The sequence below is a fragment of the Petromyzon marinus genome, chromosome 19 (genome assembly GCF_048934315.1).
Source record: "Petromyzon marinus isolate PM22_M1 ecotype Great Lakes invasive population chromosome 19, UKy_Petmar_22M1.pri1.0, whole genome shotgun sequence".
Classification (NCBI taxonomy): Eukaryota; Metazoa; Chordata; class Hyperoartia; order Petromyzontiformes; family Petromyzontidae; genus Petromyzon; species Petromyzon marinus.
The window spans coordinates 555,395-570,062 of NC_133685.1; the positions used below are offsets into that span (position 1 = coordinate 555,395).

At 58.6% G+C, this 14,668-nt stretch overlaps 1 protein-coding gene across 3 annotated transcripts; it reads right to left on the reverse strand.

The window, feature by feature from the left end:
• Position 1: 1 nt before the first annotated feature.
• On the reverse strand, positions 2–14,661 carry FTCDNL1 (formiminotransferase cyclodeaminase N-terminal like). 3 transcript variants are annotated; one of them, XM_076068018.1, is made up of 10 exons: positions 14,531–14,661; positions 8,734–8,845; positions 7,968–8,063; positions 7,415–7,570; positions 6,919–7,119; positions 6,375–6,568; positions 5,821–5,894; positions 4,598–4,780; positions 2,052–2,519; positions 2–164 (listed from the first exon to the last, which is right to left on the reverse strand). In XM_076068018.1, the coding sequence occupies exons 1-10, from the start codon at positions 14,549–14,551 to the stop codon at positions 122–124; spliced, it is 1,548 nt and encodes a 515-aa protein (XP_075924133.1). In that variant the 5' UTR covers positions 14,552–14,661; the 3' UTR covers positions 2–121. The 3 variants fall into 3 exon arrangements, 2 of the variants coding, with proteins under 2 accessions (XP_075924133.1, XP_075924134.1); XM_076068019.1 differs by lacking the exon at positions 2–164 and having other exon boundaries at positions 1,566–2,519; XR_004403023.2 differs by lacking the exon at positions 2–164 and having other exon boundaries at positions 2,413–2,519; positions 4,376–4,780.
• Between the last annotated feature and the right edge of the window lie 7 nt (positions 14,662–14,668).

The following is a 14,668-nucleotide window of genomic DNA, read 5'->3' on the forward strand; positions in this document are numbered from 1 at the left end:
TCCTCCCTCCCACACCCCACAGCCCTCACCCACCCTCTCAGCCAGAGCCAGCGTCCCCCTCTTCTCTAGCCCGGCGATGGGGATTGGTGGCGGCTGCCGCGTGTAATTGCTGCTCAAGCAATTATGTCGATGGGCGGGGCTTGCCTGGTAAGGGGTGAGGGGCTCTGGAAGAGGGCGGGTGAGTTGGTGAGTGGGGTAGAGAGTGGCTGGGTGAGTTGGTGAGTGGGGTAGAGAGTGGCTGGGTGAGTTGGTGAGTGGGGTGGAGAGTGGCTGGGTGAGTTGGTGAGTGGGGTGGAGAGTGGCTGGGTGAGTTGGTAAGTGGGGTACAGAGTGGCTGGGTGAGTGGGGTAGAGAGTGGCTAGGCGAGTTGGTGAGTGGGGTGGAGACTGGCTGGGTGAGTTGGTGAGTGGGGTACAGAGTGGCTGGGTGAGTTGGTGAGTGGGGTACAGAGTGGCTGGGTGAGTTGGTGAGTGGGGTAGAGAGTGGCTGGGTGAGTTGGTGAGTGGGGTGGAGAGTGGCTGGGTGAGTTGGTGAGTGTGGTGGAGAGTGGCTGCGTGAGTTGGTGAGTGGGGTGGAGAGTGGCTGGGCGAGTTGGTGAGTGGGGTACAGAGTGGCTGGGTGAGTTGGTGAGTGGGGCACAGAGTGGCTGGGTGAGTTGGTGAGTGGGGTAGAGAGTGGCTGGGCGAGTTGGTGAGTGGGGTACAGAGTGGCTGGGTGAGTTGGTGAGTGGGGTGGAGAGTGGCTGGGTGAGTTGGTGAGTGTGGTGGAGAGTGGCTGGGTGAGTTGGTGAGTGGGGTGGAGAGTGGCTGGGTGAGAGGTTGAGTGGGTGAGAGGTTGAGTGGGTGAGGGCGTTGGCGAGGGGTGGTGATGGTGGGAGGGTGGCGATGATTTTGATGATGGAGGTGAGGCAAGAGAGGGGAGGGTGGTGATGCGGGTATGATACGGATGATGGTGGTTGGTGGTGGCGAGGGAGGGTGGTGATGTGCCCGCGACAGATGCCTGGCGTCAGCACCGCCTTATTATCCGGATTACAGCGCCATAAATCACGATACAAGGCTGTAATTATCGGTTTCGTGTTTTTTTCTTGAGTGCCATTTTCTGTTTTTTACTTTATACACACACAGACACACACACACAGAGACACACACACAGACACACAGACACACACAGACAATCCGTAATGAGGCTAAAGCGTTCTGGGCTGGCGAGAGCTCCCACACTCACCCCCACTCACTCTCCACTCACCCTCCACTCAACCTCTCACTCTCCACTCACCCTCCACTCAACCTCTCACTCTCCACTCACCCTCCACTCAACCTCTCACCCTCCACTCAACCTCTCACTCTCCACTCACCCTCCACTCAACCTCTCACTCTCCACTCACCCTCCACTCACCCTCCACCCGCACTCATCCCACTCACCCTCCACTCAACCTCTCACTCTCCACTCTCCCTCCACTTAACACTCGCTCACCACTCCAGAGTCTCGCCTAGCCCACTCACTCGCACCCACACACAAAAGCCAAAGATCCCCCCCGTGTAGCCTTTAAAGACTGTTGGGGCAAGTGCTGCTAGAGAGCGATTATTGAAGGCCAGCACAGTGCACAAGGGGTAATGCGGCAGAAACGCCAGGCCACCTTTGTCTCCCCACTCCACAAAGTACCCATTTAAATCCGAGTGGACACGCTCACAGACATACAACAGCCGCCATTCCACACAAGGTGTAACCTCACCCCAGCGCGTGTGCCAGGCTAGGTGCATTTTGAGGCCGTCACGTTAAGTGCGGACGGCTCGCTGACATCAGTTTACGGGGACAGACCGAGGTGCCATGGGTTGACCTGCTGATGCACCACCACCACCACCACCAGCTGTGCCCCCAACCCACGTGGACACGCACGCGCCACGGAGATGATGGAGCCGCGGGATCAGTTGGTGTGCGGGAGCTGCTCAAGTCGTTGCATCGCAAGACCACGAGGAATGGCGACGGTTTGGGGACGCTTTCACCCAGCAGTAGATAGATCACGCCTGCTGTTGCTGATGACACCAACTTACACTCGGCAAGGCGCACTGATGGAGAATGTGCCAGCAGCCATGCGCGAGGCCTCCTCCTGCTGCCACTGCCATGGCTGGAGGCGAGGATATGTTCTCGAGGACATCAACAACGCCGGCGCCGAGCTGCGACGTCGAGCGGCATCTGCGGCGGTGACTGAAATGGTCGCGGTGGCGAGACCTCGCCTCTTCGCGCCCATCTCACCAGAGCCCTGGGGCACCACCGCCACCACCACCATCAGCGGCGGCGGCGGCGGCTTTAGCGCGGGGCTGGAGCCGACCTCGGGGCAGGGCGCGGCTGCCGTGGACGCGTGGCCACTACGGCCTGGGGCCCTGCCCGGCGCGCTCAGGGTCCCAGCCTCGTGGGGACTGCTGCGCTCCGGCCAGGGCCACGCGATTCGTGGTGCCGACGGCTCAAGTGGCGACGTTCTGTGCGCTGCCTCTCTCGGCTGTTCATTGTCGCCGTCATCGCTGCACACGCGTGCACATAAATGCAGACGCAACAAGTAGTTGGTGAAAGTGCTACTGGCGAGTATTCAGGCCGGCACGGCATCACGAAAGGATTTTTAACCAAAAGTGCAAATTCCTTGACCAGAGAGAAACGAGCGGGAATTGTCACCAAAGTTGAACTCGTGAACTCGGCGTGCCGGCGTCTCACAAAACAGCGCGGCCCTCAAGCCACCCCACGTGGCGTCTCGTGCTCTCTCGAAACCTCCGCACCGAGTGAACTCCGATGGCATCGCCGAGTGAACTCTGTGACGGCGATGCCATCGTCTGTACGATCGAGTACCACCTGGCCGTGACCTAAAGGAGGAATGATTCATTTATTTATTTGATCAACGGAGGTGGAAGTCGCGTCGGGCAGCCGAGGACACACGGCGTGGGCCCGAATCTCCGAAACAAGCTGGCAGCAGCGCATCCTCGACACGGGCGGTGGTCAATAAACACCGCGGTGTGCAGCGGGAGCCGAATCCCATTCATTCCCCGCCCTCCGCCAACAGCGTCGCCGACGATATTCATCATCGACACTTCTGGATTCCCACCATGGTAACGTGGAATTTCCGCAACCCACTCACAACCTCCGTCTAGACGAGCACCGCAAGAAATGTCTCAAGCTCGTGGTGGGTGCCCCGCTTTGAGCGCGAGGTAGAACTCTCATCTCAGGTTCCCTCCCGCCCCCCACAGGCCAGGACGAGACCCCTCACGGTGCCAAATCATCGGGCATGGTGGGGAGGGGGGGGGTATTGAGATGGGTGCGGGGAAGAGGGAGCGAGGGGATGAGAGGCGGCGTGAGTGACGCGCAGCGTGGCTCACGCCGAGTCGTGGCCGTGCCGTCGTCACGTGGGCGCCGTTTAAATTATTGATCGCGCGCCTCCCACGGCGCCCCCCACGGCGCCCCCCCCCCCTCACGCCCACCGCCCACCCCCGCCTCGTCGTACCCAGCCGATTCCTTAAATATTTCAGCAGCTGCGCTGAATATGAATACGGCCGCTCAAGCGAGCGAGCGTTGGCTGTTATTTATTTATTGCCGATCACCATGGCGCTCGCCACCGTGCCAGAGAGCTGTTCCGTGTGAACTGTGCGGGGCGCAGCGCGGGGACTGCAGCCACCAGCTGCGGCTGCCCCCCGCGTGGCCGGTACAGACCCGAAGGGGGTCCTGGTGGTTTCAGAAAGTCTGTCTCAAGTCCCCATCGAATCATTTGTGTGAATTAGAGATTTCATCTCCGCTTTAAAGTGTTTCGGCGTCGTGCCGGACTCATGAGGGGGGGGGGGGGAGTGCGGCACTGCCAGGTCACCACGTGTCTCGGTTGAGCCGCTTGAAAATGTGGTAGAGTTAATTGAGAAGTGGCAAGGTGGGAATGACACCGAGAAACCAAAAGAGGAACACAATGAGTTCGGGATGATACGCAAGTTTAGAGGCGTCGTATGGACTGTTTAGAACGTGAAGTGGCCGGTGGCCGAGACTAACAATGGAGTGGCAGCCAAAGGAGGGAATGTGGCCAAGGTGGTCCAACCGCACTGGAACCCAAGGACCGGAGTGGCCAAGGAGCCAGTGGACAAGGAGAAAGGAAATTGGACAGGGGGCCTCGCACCAGGCCCATGCCATACCAAACGAGATGATGAGCGGTTGTTTCTGGGTGCACCATGTTAATGTGCGCTATGTTAATGTACAATATGTTAATGTGCGCTATGTCAGTGTGCACTATGTTAATGTGCACTATGTTAATGTGCGCTATGTTAATGTACACGTGGATTTAGTTTCTGGGTACAGCTTGCAAACAGTTGAGCAGGTCACGCGTGGTGGGGTAAATTTTGGGTACACCCACTTCCTCCAGCGTGGAAGAGTAGGCCAAACACGCTCAAGAGATCCCCCTCGTGAAGGCCCTTCCGCCGGCACTTGAGCGAGCAATTGTGGTGCTGCATCTTCAGCACCGTTGAGGATCGTAAAAGTGTCCTCCGACCAGGGCAGTCCGAGTACACTCTAGGTGCCGCTGGTAAACACGCCCGTCGGCCTTTCCTCGTGAGCGGTGGCGCCGCGGCGGCCTCACATGTGGCGCCCCTCGCGCCGCCGCCAGAAGTCGGGCACGCCGGCGGCGATGGCCTCCTCGGCCAGGCGGAGGCAGCGGCCTGGCATGAAGCCCACGAGTGCCGTGCCCACCAGCCCCACGCCGGCGCCCGCCGCCAGCTCCCGCACGCGCGCCTCCACCCGCGCCGGCTCCGTGTACTCGAAGCTGCGGTGACAGCGGTGCAGGGATGAGCGGCGGTGATCAGATTCTGCAAAATCGTGGAGGTGGCCGGGGTGGCTCAGAGCTCAGGGCACTCAGCTGGCGCAGCTCAGATCCTGGGCTCAAATCCAGATTTCAGCCACCCACTCTTGATTGAACCGGGTTCTCATTCGTAGCGACGTGATGGTCATAGCCCAGTCACCAACGGATGCACAAAACAACTATCGGGCTAAATTCCAGAACTCAATATATCAATATTGGTTTGAGCGTGATGCAACGAGCATTACTCTGGAGCAGGGTCGGTGGGAAAGTGCTGCCCTCCTGCTGCGCAGACCAAAGTTCGTTTGAGATCCAAATGGATCCTTCGTGTCATGCCATGACACCAGTAAATGTAAGGCCGCACCTGGGCGCTGCTCGGTCTGTTTCCAGTCCACAACATGCACAGAACGTGTTGGATTTGAATTACAATAAAATTGTCCCAAATGTACACGACAAAATTAGTACAAAACACGAAATCGTTACAGCTACATCGTGAAATGTCGTGGTGCGGGTTCTGAGCGAGGCCTACGGCAGTGCTGACCCCTGCCAATAAAGACTTTGAGCCCCCCTTGGTGTCACGTCAGTCCCAGCCGGATCGAGAAACTTCCCCAGAGGGGAAGAGCCGTCCCGAATGTAAAGATTTTTAAAGACTCCCCCCCCCTACATGAATGTAAACAAGATTAAACGTTAATTCTCTGGTAAATATAAATACAATACGGGATCTCAGGGGAGCAGGGTGGGTGGGATTGCCCTTGGCCCCCCACCCCTTGGATTCACCGCTGGTGCCAGACGCTACCGCTACTGCTGCTATGAATGGGGGCTCTGGAATCTGTACGAGGCTCGTGCTGCCCCCCAGTGGAGTGACCTCTCATGACGCCAATGCTCCCACAGTGAAGCTGCAGGCAACGCCTCCTTGAGTGCCTGGACAATCGGCTAAAGGTGGTGAATTTTGTGGCAACAGAACCACGCGTCTCTCTCCGGGCTTGGGTCCACGGCGCCCCTCGTACCGCGAGGCCGGCACGTGATCGCTGGCGCCGCCATCGGCGCCGCCTGTGGCTCCACGTGCGTTGTCCTCTTCCTCCTAACGCACACGGCACGTGTTTACATCGACGTCGATAGTTTAATGGTCAGTGGCGAACGATAACCCTGACCTGTGCCGAGTCTCCACTTTGCCATCCCGCACTGACCAGCGTGACGCGGCTTCTGTGCCGCAGGAGTCCCGTGAGATACGATTATCGTGGTACCTTGCACTGGTCAACAAATCACAGCATCGCCAAATCGCGGCCGTCCTTGTGCCACCTCGACGCTGGGCAAGAACTCGGGCCCGGCTTCAGCTCCTCTCGGATCCAGGAAGGTGGCAGTGGAGCCCCGGTGTTGAGTGTCACCGTAACGGTGACACTCAACACCGTTACGGTGGTGAGTGTCAGGTGTCACCGTAACGGTGACACTCACCGCCAAGGACGGTGAACCTGACTCGGCCCAAGGGACAGTTGGTGGTGCGGGGCGCACCCCGGCGGCCCCCTGGCGCGTGCCCTACCGCACGGCTCCTGCTGGGTCACACCTGGAGGCTGCCGAAGCAGCGCACGTTGCAGGCCACCTCGACGCGGCCCTCGTGCGGGAAGGCCATGGCTTCTACGCCGGGGAGGCCGCCCGGGCTGGAGGCCCGCAGGGCGCGCGCGATGCGGCGACCCAGCCTAAGGTCGGTCGAGTCGATTGTCACATTGCAGTTCATCACGTACGGCGTCACGCCCACACCTGCGAGCGTCACACGTGACCGGCAGACGTACATACTGGCAGGGCGCTGACGAGGCAGTGGGGATAGTTTGGCGGAGCTGCTATTTTAGCCCTACCCCAAGTCAAATGGCCACGAACACTTGCGCCAAGCATCCAGCCTAGCAGCCACGAGGAGGTTCTGCGAGCAGGCACCGTGACTGCACTGGTGCCCATGAACCGGAGAAAAAAAATTGGAGTGGTGGAGGTCACCCAATTCGTACCTTGCAACGGGTGCCGTGCCTACCACGCGATGCCACCGGCTGCAACTGACCGTAACCGCGGGTGGGAACGCGGTAATCTCCAACGCGCCCGAAGCGCGGGGGGGAACTCACCGGTGATGCCATAGCGAGGGCCCGGCACGGGCCCCACGTCCGGGACGGGCGGGGCGACCTCGGCAGCGGTTTGGCCGGGGCCCCTGTACCAGGCCCACTCGCGCCGGCGCGACACCAGACTCCGGCGGCCGGGGTCGTCGGCCCAGCCGAAGAGGAACACGGACGCGCCCGGCACCTGCAGCGTCAACTCCCGCGCCACGGCTACGCGCGCGGGCAGAATAATGGGGGAACACATGGCGAGGCGGGTGGATGCAGGGCCTCATCTCAGGAGGGTCACGCTGGGTCACACGGCTCTATTTCCATGCCCGGCATCACTTCAAGTCCCTGTGCTACGGCTGTGGCGACAAGTCACCTGCCACCTACGCCAGTCTACGAGTGACCCGGAAACTTTCAGTGAGACACGAACCCCTTGGCGGACGGAGACAGATGGCCGAACAAATGAGCTTCTCGTGACCTCCCCTTGACCGCCCTGTGCCCTCCCCGTGACCCCGCGTACCCTGGGCGACACGTCCGCACTCGCGCAGCCCGACGGAGTCGCTGAGCGGGTGCACGGGGACCAGGTCCACGGAGCCGAGGCACGGGTGCCCGCCGCTGTGCGCCGACACGTCGATGAGGGCGCACGCGCGCACGCACGCACTCACCAGGGATTCACCTGTGGGGGGGCGTAGAGAGGTGGGGAGTGAGGGGGGAGGGGGTTCCTCTATTCTTGCAGTTATATGGCCCTCCCTGGGACAAGCACAGTTCACGCTTGTAATCTGCATTAATTTTACCACCACCACCACCACCACGTGTCTATGCGACGCGCCCCACTCCACCACACCGCACATCAACACCGCGTGAAAATACACGTCGTCTGCTTCACAGTGGACGATAGAGAGATTGCGTTATCCACCAAATTAAAAAATGTACACCGCAAATTACTCGAATTATACGAAGCAGCATCATCCCTTTCTTGCAAAACTGGCAGGACCCTCCTGAAAAAGAGTCATGAGACTCAGTGAGGATTTCCTGGGTAAACAAGCAGAATGAAAATAATAATACCAACATACCCAGCGTCTCCACTGGAGCCACGACTGTGATGACAGAACGGTTGTACTCCGGGTCAGCGAACACGTTCAGCACGGTGGCATTGGGGAAGAGGCGTCCTGACACACGCGGGGTGGGCCAGAGGAGACACGTGGGGTAGGCCACAGGAGACACGTGGGGTGGGCCACAGGAGACGCGTGGGGTGGGCCACAGGAGACGCGTGGGGTGGGCCACAGGGGACACGTGGGGTGGGCCACAGGAGACACGTGGGGTGGGCCACAGGAGACACGTGGGGTGGGCCACAGGAGAGGCGTGGGGTGGGCCACAGGAGACGCGTGGGGTGGGCCACAGGAGATGCGTGGGGTGGGCCACAGGAGACGCGTGGGGTGGGCCACAGGAGACGCGTGGGGTGGGCCACAGGAGACACGTGGGGTGGGCCACAGGAGACGCGTGGGGTGGGCCACAGGAGACACGTGGGGTGGGCCACAGGATCAAGAATCTTTGCCCCCCAGGATCTAGGAGCTGCTGGCTCGATGGGGCATCAGAAGCAAGAAAGACTGCCAGCCAACATCTTGAACCCAAGATCTCAACAGGCCAGGTGTTAATCTTTCAAGTGTGCCTAAGCCAGTTAAATAGAATGTTTTGATTGCAATGCGATTTGCATTATTGTACGTTTAAAGTAACGTGTACTTGACAAAGCCAAAACAAGGTATCCTCTGAAATTGTTGAGGGTATAAATAGACCGTTCCCATCCCGGCATGATCCACCAACCCCACCTCGCACCCCTACCGTGAGGAGTCTGCAAAGCGGCCCAGGCCACAGCCTCCACGAGTTTGGGGTCCCGCGCCCCCGACACGTTCAGCAGAGAAACGGCGAGACGCAGGGGACGGGACATGACGGCCTGGGAGGGGGGGGGGGCACCGGGGAGAGGGGGCACGGGGGGCGAGGGGAGAGGGGGCACGGGGGGCGAGGGGAGAGGGAGCACGGGGGGCGAGGGGAGAGGAGGCACGGGGGGCGAGGGGAGAGGGGGAACGGGGGAGAGGGGGCACGGGGGGCGAGGGGAGAGGGGGCACGGGGGGCGAGGGGAGAGGGGGAACGGGGGACGAGGGGGCACGGGGGGCGAGGGGAGAGGAGGCACGGGGGGCGAGGGGAGAGGAGGCACGGGGGGCGAGGGGAGAGGGGGAACGGGGGACGAGGGGGCACGGGGGGCGAGGGGAGAGGGGGCACGGGGGGCGAGGGGAGAGGGGGAACGGGGGACGAGGGGGCACGGGGGGCGAGGGGAGAGGGGGCACGGGGGGCGAGGGGAGAGGGAGCACGGGGGGCGAGGGGAGAGGAGGCACGGGGGGCGAGGGGAGAGGAGGCACGGGGGGCGAGGGGAGAGGGGGAACGGGGGACGAGGGGGCACGGGGGGCGAGGGGAGAGGGGGCACGGGGGGCGAGGGGAGAGAGGGCACGGGGGGCGAGGGGAGAGGGGGGACGGGGGGCGAGGGGGCACGGGGGGCGAGGGGAGAGGGGGCACGGGGGGCGAGGGGAGAGGGGGCACGGGGGGCGAGGGGATGAGCCGACTGCAGCTGAAACCGCTCCAAGCGAGGTCGCCTCCTCACTTGAGCACTGACACAACAGTGCTGCGCCTCTCCTGAGCCAGGGTTGGACACTCCACATTCCTGTGGCGGGGGGTTATCTCCAAAGGACAAACACGGTTCGACTTCCCCACAAAGTGGTCCTCATTTTAGAGACCCTGGAGGGAGGACTGATGGGCTGGGTCAACCACCTGGAGTGCGGGTGAGAGATAGGGGTGAGGTGTGGGGGTGAGAGATAGGGGTGAGGAGTGGGGGTGAGAGCTGTGGTGAGGAGTGGGGGTGAGAGATAGGGGTGAGGAGTGTGAGAGATAGGGGTGAGGTGTGGGGGTGAGAGATAGGGGTGAGGAGTGGGGGTGACAGCTGTGGTGAGGCGTGGGGGTGAGAGATAGGGGTGAGGAGTGTGAGAGATAGGGGTGAGGAGTGGGGGTGAGAGATAGGGGTGAGGAGTGGGGGTGACAGCTGTGGTGAGGAGTGGGGGTGAGAGATAGGGGTGAGGAGTGGGGGTGAGAGATAGGGGTGAGGAGTGGGGTGAGAGCTGTGGAGAGGAGTGGGGGTGAGAGATAGGGGTGAGGAGTGGGGGTGAGAGATAGGGGTGAGGAGTGGGAGTGAGAGATAGGGGTGAGGAGTGGGAGTGAGAGCTGTGGTGAGGAGTGGGGGTGAGAGATAGGGGTGAGCAGTGGGGGTTGTTATCGATATCCGAACCAGTCCTTCCCCATCCAGCAACTCGCCCTGACCAGGGTGGTAAAGTATGGTCAGGGGCTATATGACCCTCTAACAGAATACAACCGGCGTGGGAGGCCTTCATCCAGCAGTGGACTGACAAACGGGCTTCAGTGGCACTCCACCTCCTCCTCCTCCTCCTCGAAGACACCGCTGGAACCATCGCCCGCATGAGAACATCACCAGACGACGCGCAACGTCTCAGTCATTCATGGACATGAATGGCCATGCAACCTCACACCATGGCCACACAGCAAGCCACGTGGTACACCGAAACTGCAGGAACTCTGTCTGCTGAAGCCCTCTTTCACTCACTCTCGTCGTGGCAGCAGCAGTGAGTAGTGGGTGAGTAGTGAGTGAGTGAGTAGTGAGTGAGTAGTGAGTGAGTAGTGGGTGAGTAGTGAGTAGTGGGTGAGTGAGTAGTGAGTGAGTAGTGGGTGAGTGGTGAGTAGTGAGTAGTGGGTGAGTGAGTAGTGAGTGAGTAGTGGGTGAGTGAGTAGTGGGTGAGTGAGTAGTGGGTGAGTGGTGAGTAGTGAGTGAGTAGTGGGTGAGTGAGTAGTGGGTGAGTGAGTAGTGGGTGAGTGGTGAGTAGTGAGTGAGTAGTGGGTGAGTGAGTAGTGGGTGAGTGGTGAGTAGTGAGTGAGTAGTGAGTAGTGGGTGAGTGAGTAGTGGGTGAGTAGTGAGCAGTGAGTGAGTAGTGAGTAGTGGGTGAGTAGTGGGTGAGTGGTGAGTAGTGAGTGAGTAGTGAGCAGTGGGTGAGTGAGTAGTGAGTGAGTAGTGAGTGAGTAGTGGGTGAGTGGTGAGTAGTGGGTGAGTAGTGGGTGAGTAGTGGGTGAGTGGTGAGTGAGTAGTGAGTGAGTAGTGAGTGAGTAGTGAGCAGTGAGTGAGTAGTGAGTAGTGGGTGAGTAGTGGGTGAGTGAGTAGTGAGTAGTGGGTGAGTGAGTAGTGGGTGAGTAGTGGGTGAGTGAGTAGTGGGTGAGTGAGTAGTGAGTGAGTAATGGGTGAGTGAGTAGTGAGTAGTGAGTGAGTAGTGAGTGGTGAGTAGTGAGTGGTGAGTAGTGAGTGGGTGAGTAGTGGGTGAGTGAGTAGTGGGTGAGTGAGTAGTGAGTGAGTAGTGGGTGAGTGAGTAGTGAGTGAGTAGTGGGTGAGTGAGTAGTGAGCAGTGAGTGAGTGGTGAGTAGTGAGTGAGTAGTGAGTGAGTAGTGGGTGAGTGAGTGGTGAGTGAGTAGTGGGTGAGTGATAGTGAGCAGTGAGTGAGTGGTGAGTAGTGGGTGAGTAGTGAGTGAGTAGTGGGTGAGTGAGTAGTGAGTGAGTAGTGGGTGAGTGAGTAGTGAGTGAGTAGTGGGTGAGTGAGTAGTGAGTGAGTAGTGGGTGAGTGAGTAGTGGGTGAGTGAGTAGTGAGTGAGTAATGGGTGAGTGAGTAGTGAGCAGTGAGTGAGTGGTGAGTAGTGGGTGAGTAGTGAGTGAGTAGTGGGTGAGTGAGTAGTGGGTGAGTGAGTAGTGAGTGAGTAGTGGGTGAGTGAGTAGTGGGTGAGTGAGTAGTGAGTGAGTAATGGGTGAGTGAGTAGTGAGCAGTGAGTGAGTGGTGAGTAGTGGGTGAGTAGTGAGTGAGTAGTGGGTGAGTGAGTAGTGAGTAGTGGGTGAGTGAGTAGTGAGTGAGTAGTGGGTGAGTGAGTAGTGAGCAGTGAGTGGTGAGTAGTGGGTGAGTGAGTAGTGAGTAGTGGGTGAGTGAGTAGTGGGTGAGTGAGTAGTGAGTGAGTAGTGGGTGAGTAGTGAGTGAGTAGTGAGTGAGTAGTGGGTGAGTGAGTAGTGGGTGAGTGAGTAGTGGGTGAGTGAGTAGTGAGTGAGCAGTGAGTGAGTAGTGAGTAGTGAGTGAGTAGTGAGTAAGTAGTGGGTGAGTAGTGAGTAGTGAGTGAGTAGTGGGTAAGTAGTGGGTGAGTAGTGAGTGGTGAGTAGTGAGTGAGCAGGGCGAGTAGTGAGTGAGTAGTGGGTGAGTAGTGAGCAGGGTGAGTGGTGAGTGAGTAGTGAGTGAGTAGTGGGTGAGTAGTGAGTAGTGGGTGAGTGGTGAGTAGTGAGTATTGCGCAGGGTGAGTGAGTAGTGAGTGAGCAGGGTGAGTGAGTGGTGAGTGAGCAGTGAGTGGTGAGTAGTGAGTAGTGAGTGGTGAGCAGGGTGAGTGAGCAGGGTGAGTAGTGAGTGTTGAGTGAGCAGGGTGAGTAGTGAGTGAGTAGTGAGTGAGCAGGGTGAGTAGTGAGTGGTGAGTAGGGTGAGTGAGTGGTGAGTGTTGAGTAGTGAGTGGTGAGCAGGGTGAGTAGTGAGTGAGCAGGGTAAGTGAGTAGTGAGTGGTGAGTGAGTAGTGAGTGGTGAGTGAGCAGGGTGAGTAGTGAGTAGTGAGTGAGTAGTGAGTGGTGAGTGAGCAGGGTGAGTAGTGAGTGGTGAGTGTTGAGTGAGTGGTGAGTAGTGAGTGATGAGTAGTGAGTAGTGAGCAGGGTGAGTGAGCAGGGTGAGTAGTGAGTGTTGAGTGAGCAGGGTGAGTAGTGAGTGTTGAGTGAGCAGGGTGAGTAGTGAGTGAGTAGTGAGTGAGCAGGGTGAGTGGGGAGCAGTGAGTGGTGAGCAGGGTGAATAGTGAGCAGGGTAAGTGAGTAGTGAGTGGTGAGTAGTGAGTGGTGAGCAGGGTGAGTGAGCAGGGTGAGTAGTGAGTGTTGAGCAGGGTGAGTAGTGAGTGTTGAGTAGTGATTGGTTAGTAGTGAGTGAGCAGGGTGAGTGGTGAGTGTTGAGTGGTGAGTGAGTGGTGAGTGAGTGGTGAGCAGGGTGAGTAAGCAGGGTCAGTGGTGAGTGTTGAGTGAGTGGTGAGTGTTGAGGGAGTGGTGAGCAGGGTGTTGAGTGGTGAGTAGTGAGTGGTGAGCAGGGTGAGTGTGCAGGGTGAGTAGTGAGTAGTGAGTGAGTAGTGAGTGTTGAGTGAGTGGTGAGTAGTGAGTGGTGAGCATGGTGAGTGAGCAGGGTGAGTAGTGAGTGTTGAGTGGTGAGTGAGTGGTGAGTGGTGAGCAGGGTGAGTGAGCAGGGTGAGTAGTGAGTGGTGAGTGAGTGGTGAGTGAGTGTTGAGTGAGTGGTGAGTAGTGAGTGGTGAGCAGGGTGAGTGAGCAGGGTGAGTAGTGAGTGGTGAGTGAGTGGTGAGTGAGCAGGGTGAGTAGTGAGTGGTGAGTGAGCAGTGAGTAGTGAGTGGTGAGCAGGGTGAGTAGTGAGTAGTCAGTGGTGAGTGTTGAGTGAGTGGTGAGTGAGCAGGGTGAGTAGTGAGTGTTGAGTGAGTGGTGAGTAGTGAGTGGTGAGCAGGGTGAGTGGTGAGTGAGTAGTGAGCAGGGTGAGTGAGTGGTGAGTGTTGAGTGGTGAGCAGGGTGAGTGAGTGGTGAGTGTTGAGTGGTGAGAGGGTGAGTGGTGAGTGTTGAGTGGTGAGCAGGGTGAGTAGTGAGTGAGTGGTGAGTGTTGAGTGAGTGGTGAGCAGGGTGAGTGTTGAGTGGTGAGCAGGGTGAGTAGTAAGTGAGTGGTGAGTGTTGAGTGAGTAGTGAGTGGTGAGCAGGGTGAGTGATAAGTGAGTAGTGAGTGAGTGGTGAGTGTTGAGTGAGTGGTGAGCAGAGTGAGTGGTGAGTGTTGAGCAGGGTGAGTAGTGAGTGAGTGGTGAGTGTTTAGTGAGTGGTGAGTGAGTGGTGAGCAGGGTGAGTAGTGAGTGAGTGGTGAGTGAGTGGTGAGCAGGGTGAGTGGTGAGCAGGGTGAGTAGTGAGTGAGTGGTGAGTGTTGAGTGAGTGGTGAGTGTTGAGTGAGTGGTGAGTGTTGAGCAGGGTGAGTAGTGAGTGAGTGGTGAGTGTTGAGTGAGTAGTGAGTGGTGAGCAGGGTGAGTAGTGAGTGGTGAGTGTTTAGTGAGTGGTGAGTGTTGAGTGAGTGGTGAGTGTTGAGTGAGTGGTGAGTGTTGAGCAGGGTGAGTAGTGAGTGAGTGGTGAGTGTTGAGTGAGTAGTGAGTGGTGAGCAGGGTGAGTAGTGAGTGGTGAGTGTTTAGTGAGTGGTGAGTGTTGAGTGAGTGGTGAGTGTTGAGTGAGTGGTGAGTGGTGAGCAGGGTGAGTTGTGAGTGAGTGGTGAGTGTTTAGTGAGTGGTGAGTGTTGAGTGAGTGGTGAGGAGTGAGTGGTGAGTAGTGAGTGGTGAGCAGGGTAAGTGGTGAGTGGTGAGTGTTGAGTGAGTGTTTAGTGAGTATTGAGTGCTTACGCACGCGGTCAGGTGAGGTGAAGTGAAAGTGGCTCACCTGGTCACGTGCCGCTGCCATGAGGGAGGGGCGGGGCTTGTGGGGGAGGGGCTATGCTGTTGTTTCCGTTGGCGCACTCCGGGGTCTTGATCAGATGCATTCGTAATACGCCCTGAGGGCAGTTGCTTGCCGCCTGAC

Excerpts from the sequence above, each read along its gene's own strand:
- FTCDNL1 (XM_076068018.1), bottom strand. The coding sequence starts at position 14,551 with ATGGCAGCGGCACGTGACCAG. Across the intron at positions 8,846-14,530 it reads TGGCAGCGGCACGTGACCAG|GCCGTCATGTCCCGTCCCCT; the intron begins GTGAGCCACTTT and ends CCCCCCTCCCAG. Across the intron at positions 165-2,051 it reads ATCAGTGCGCCTTGCCGAGT|AGCCCCTCACCCCTTACCAG; the intron begins GTAAGTTGGTGT and ends GCCCTCTTCCAG.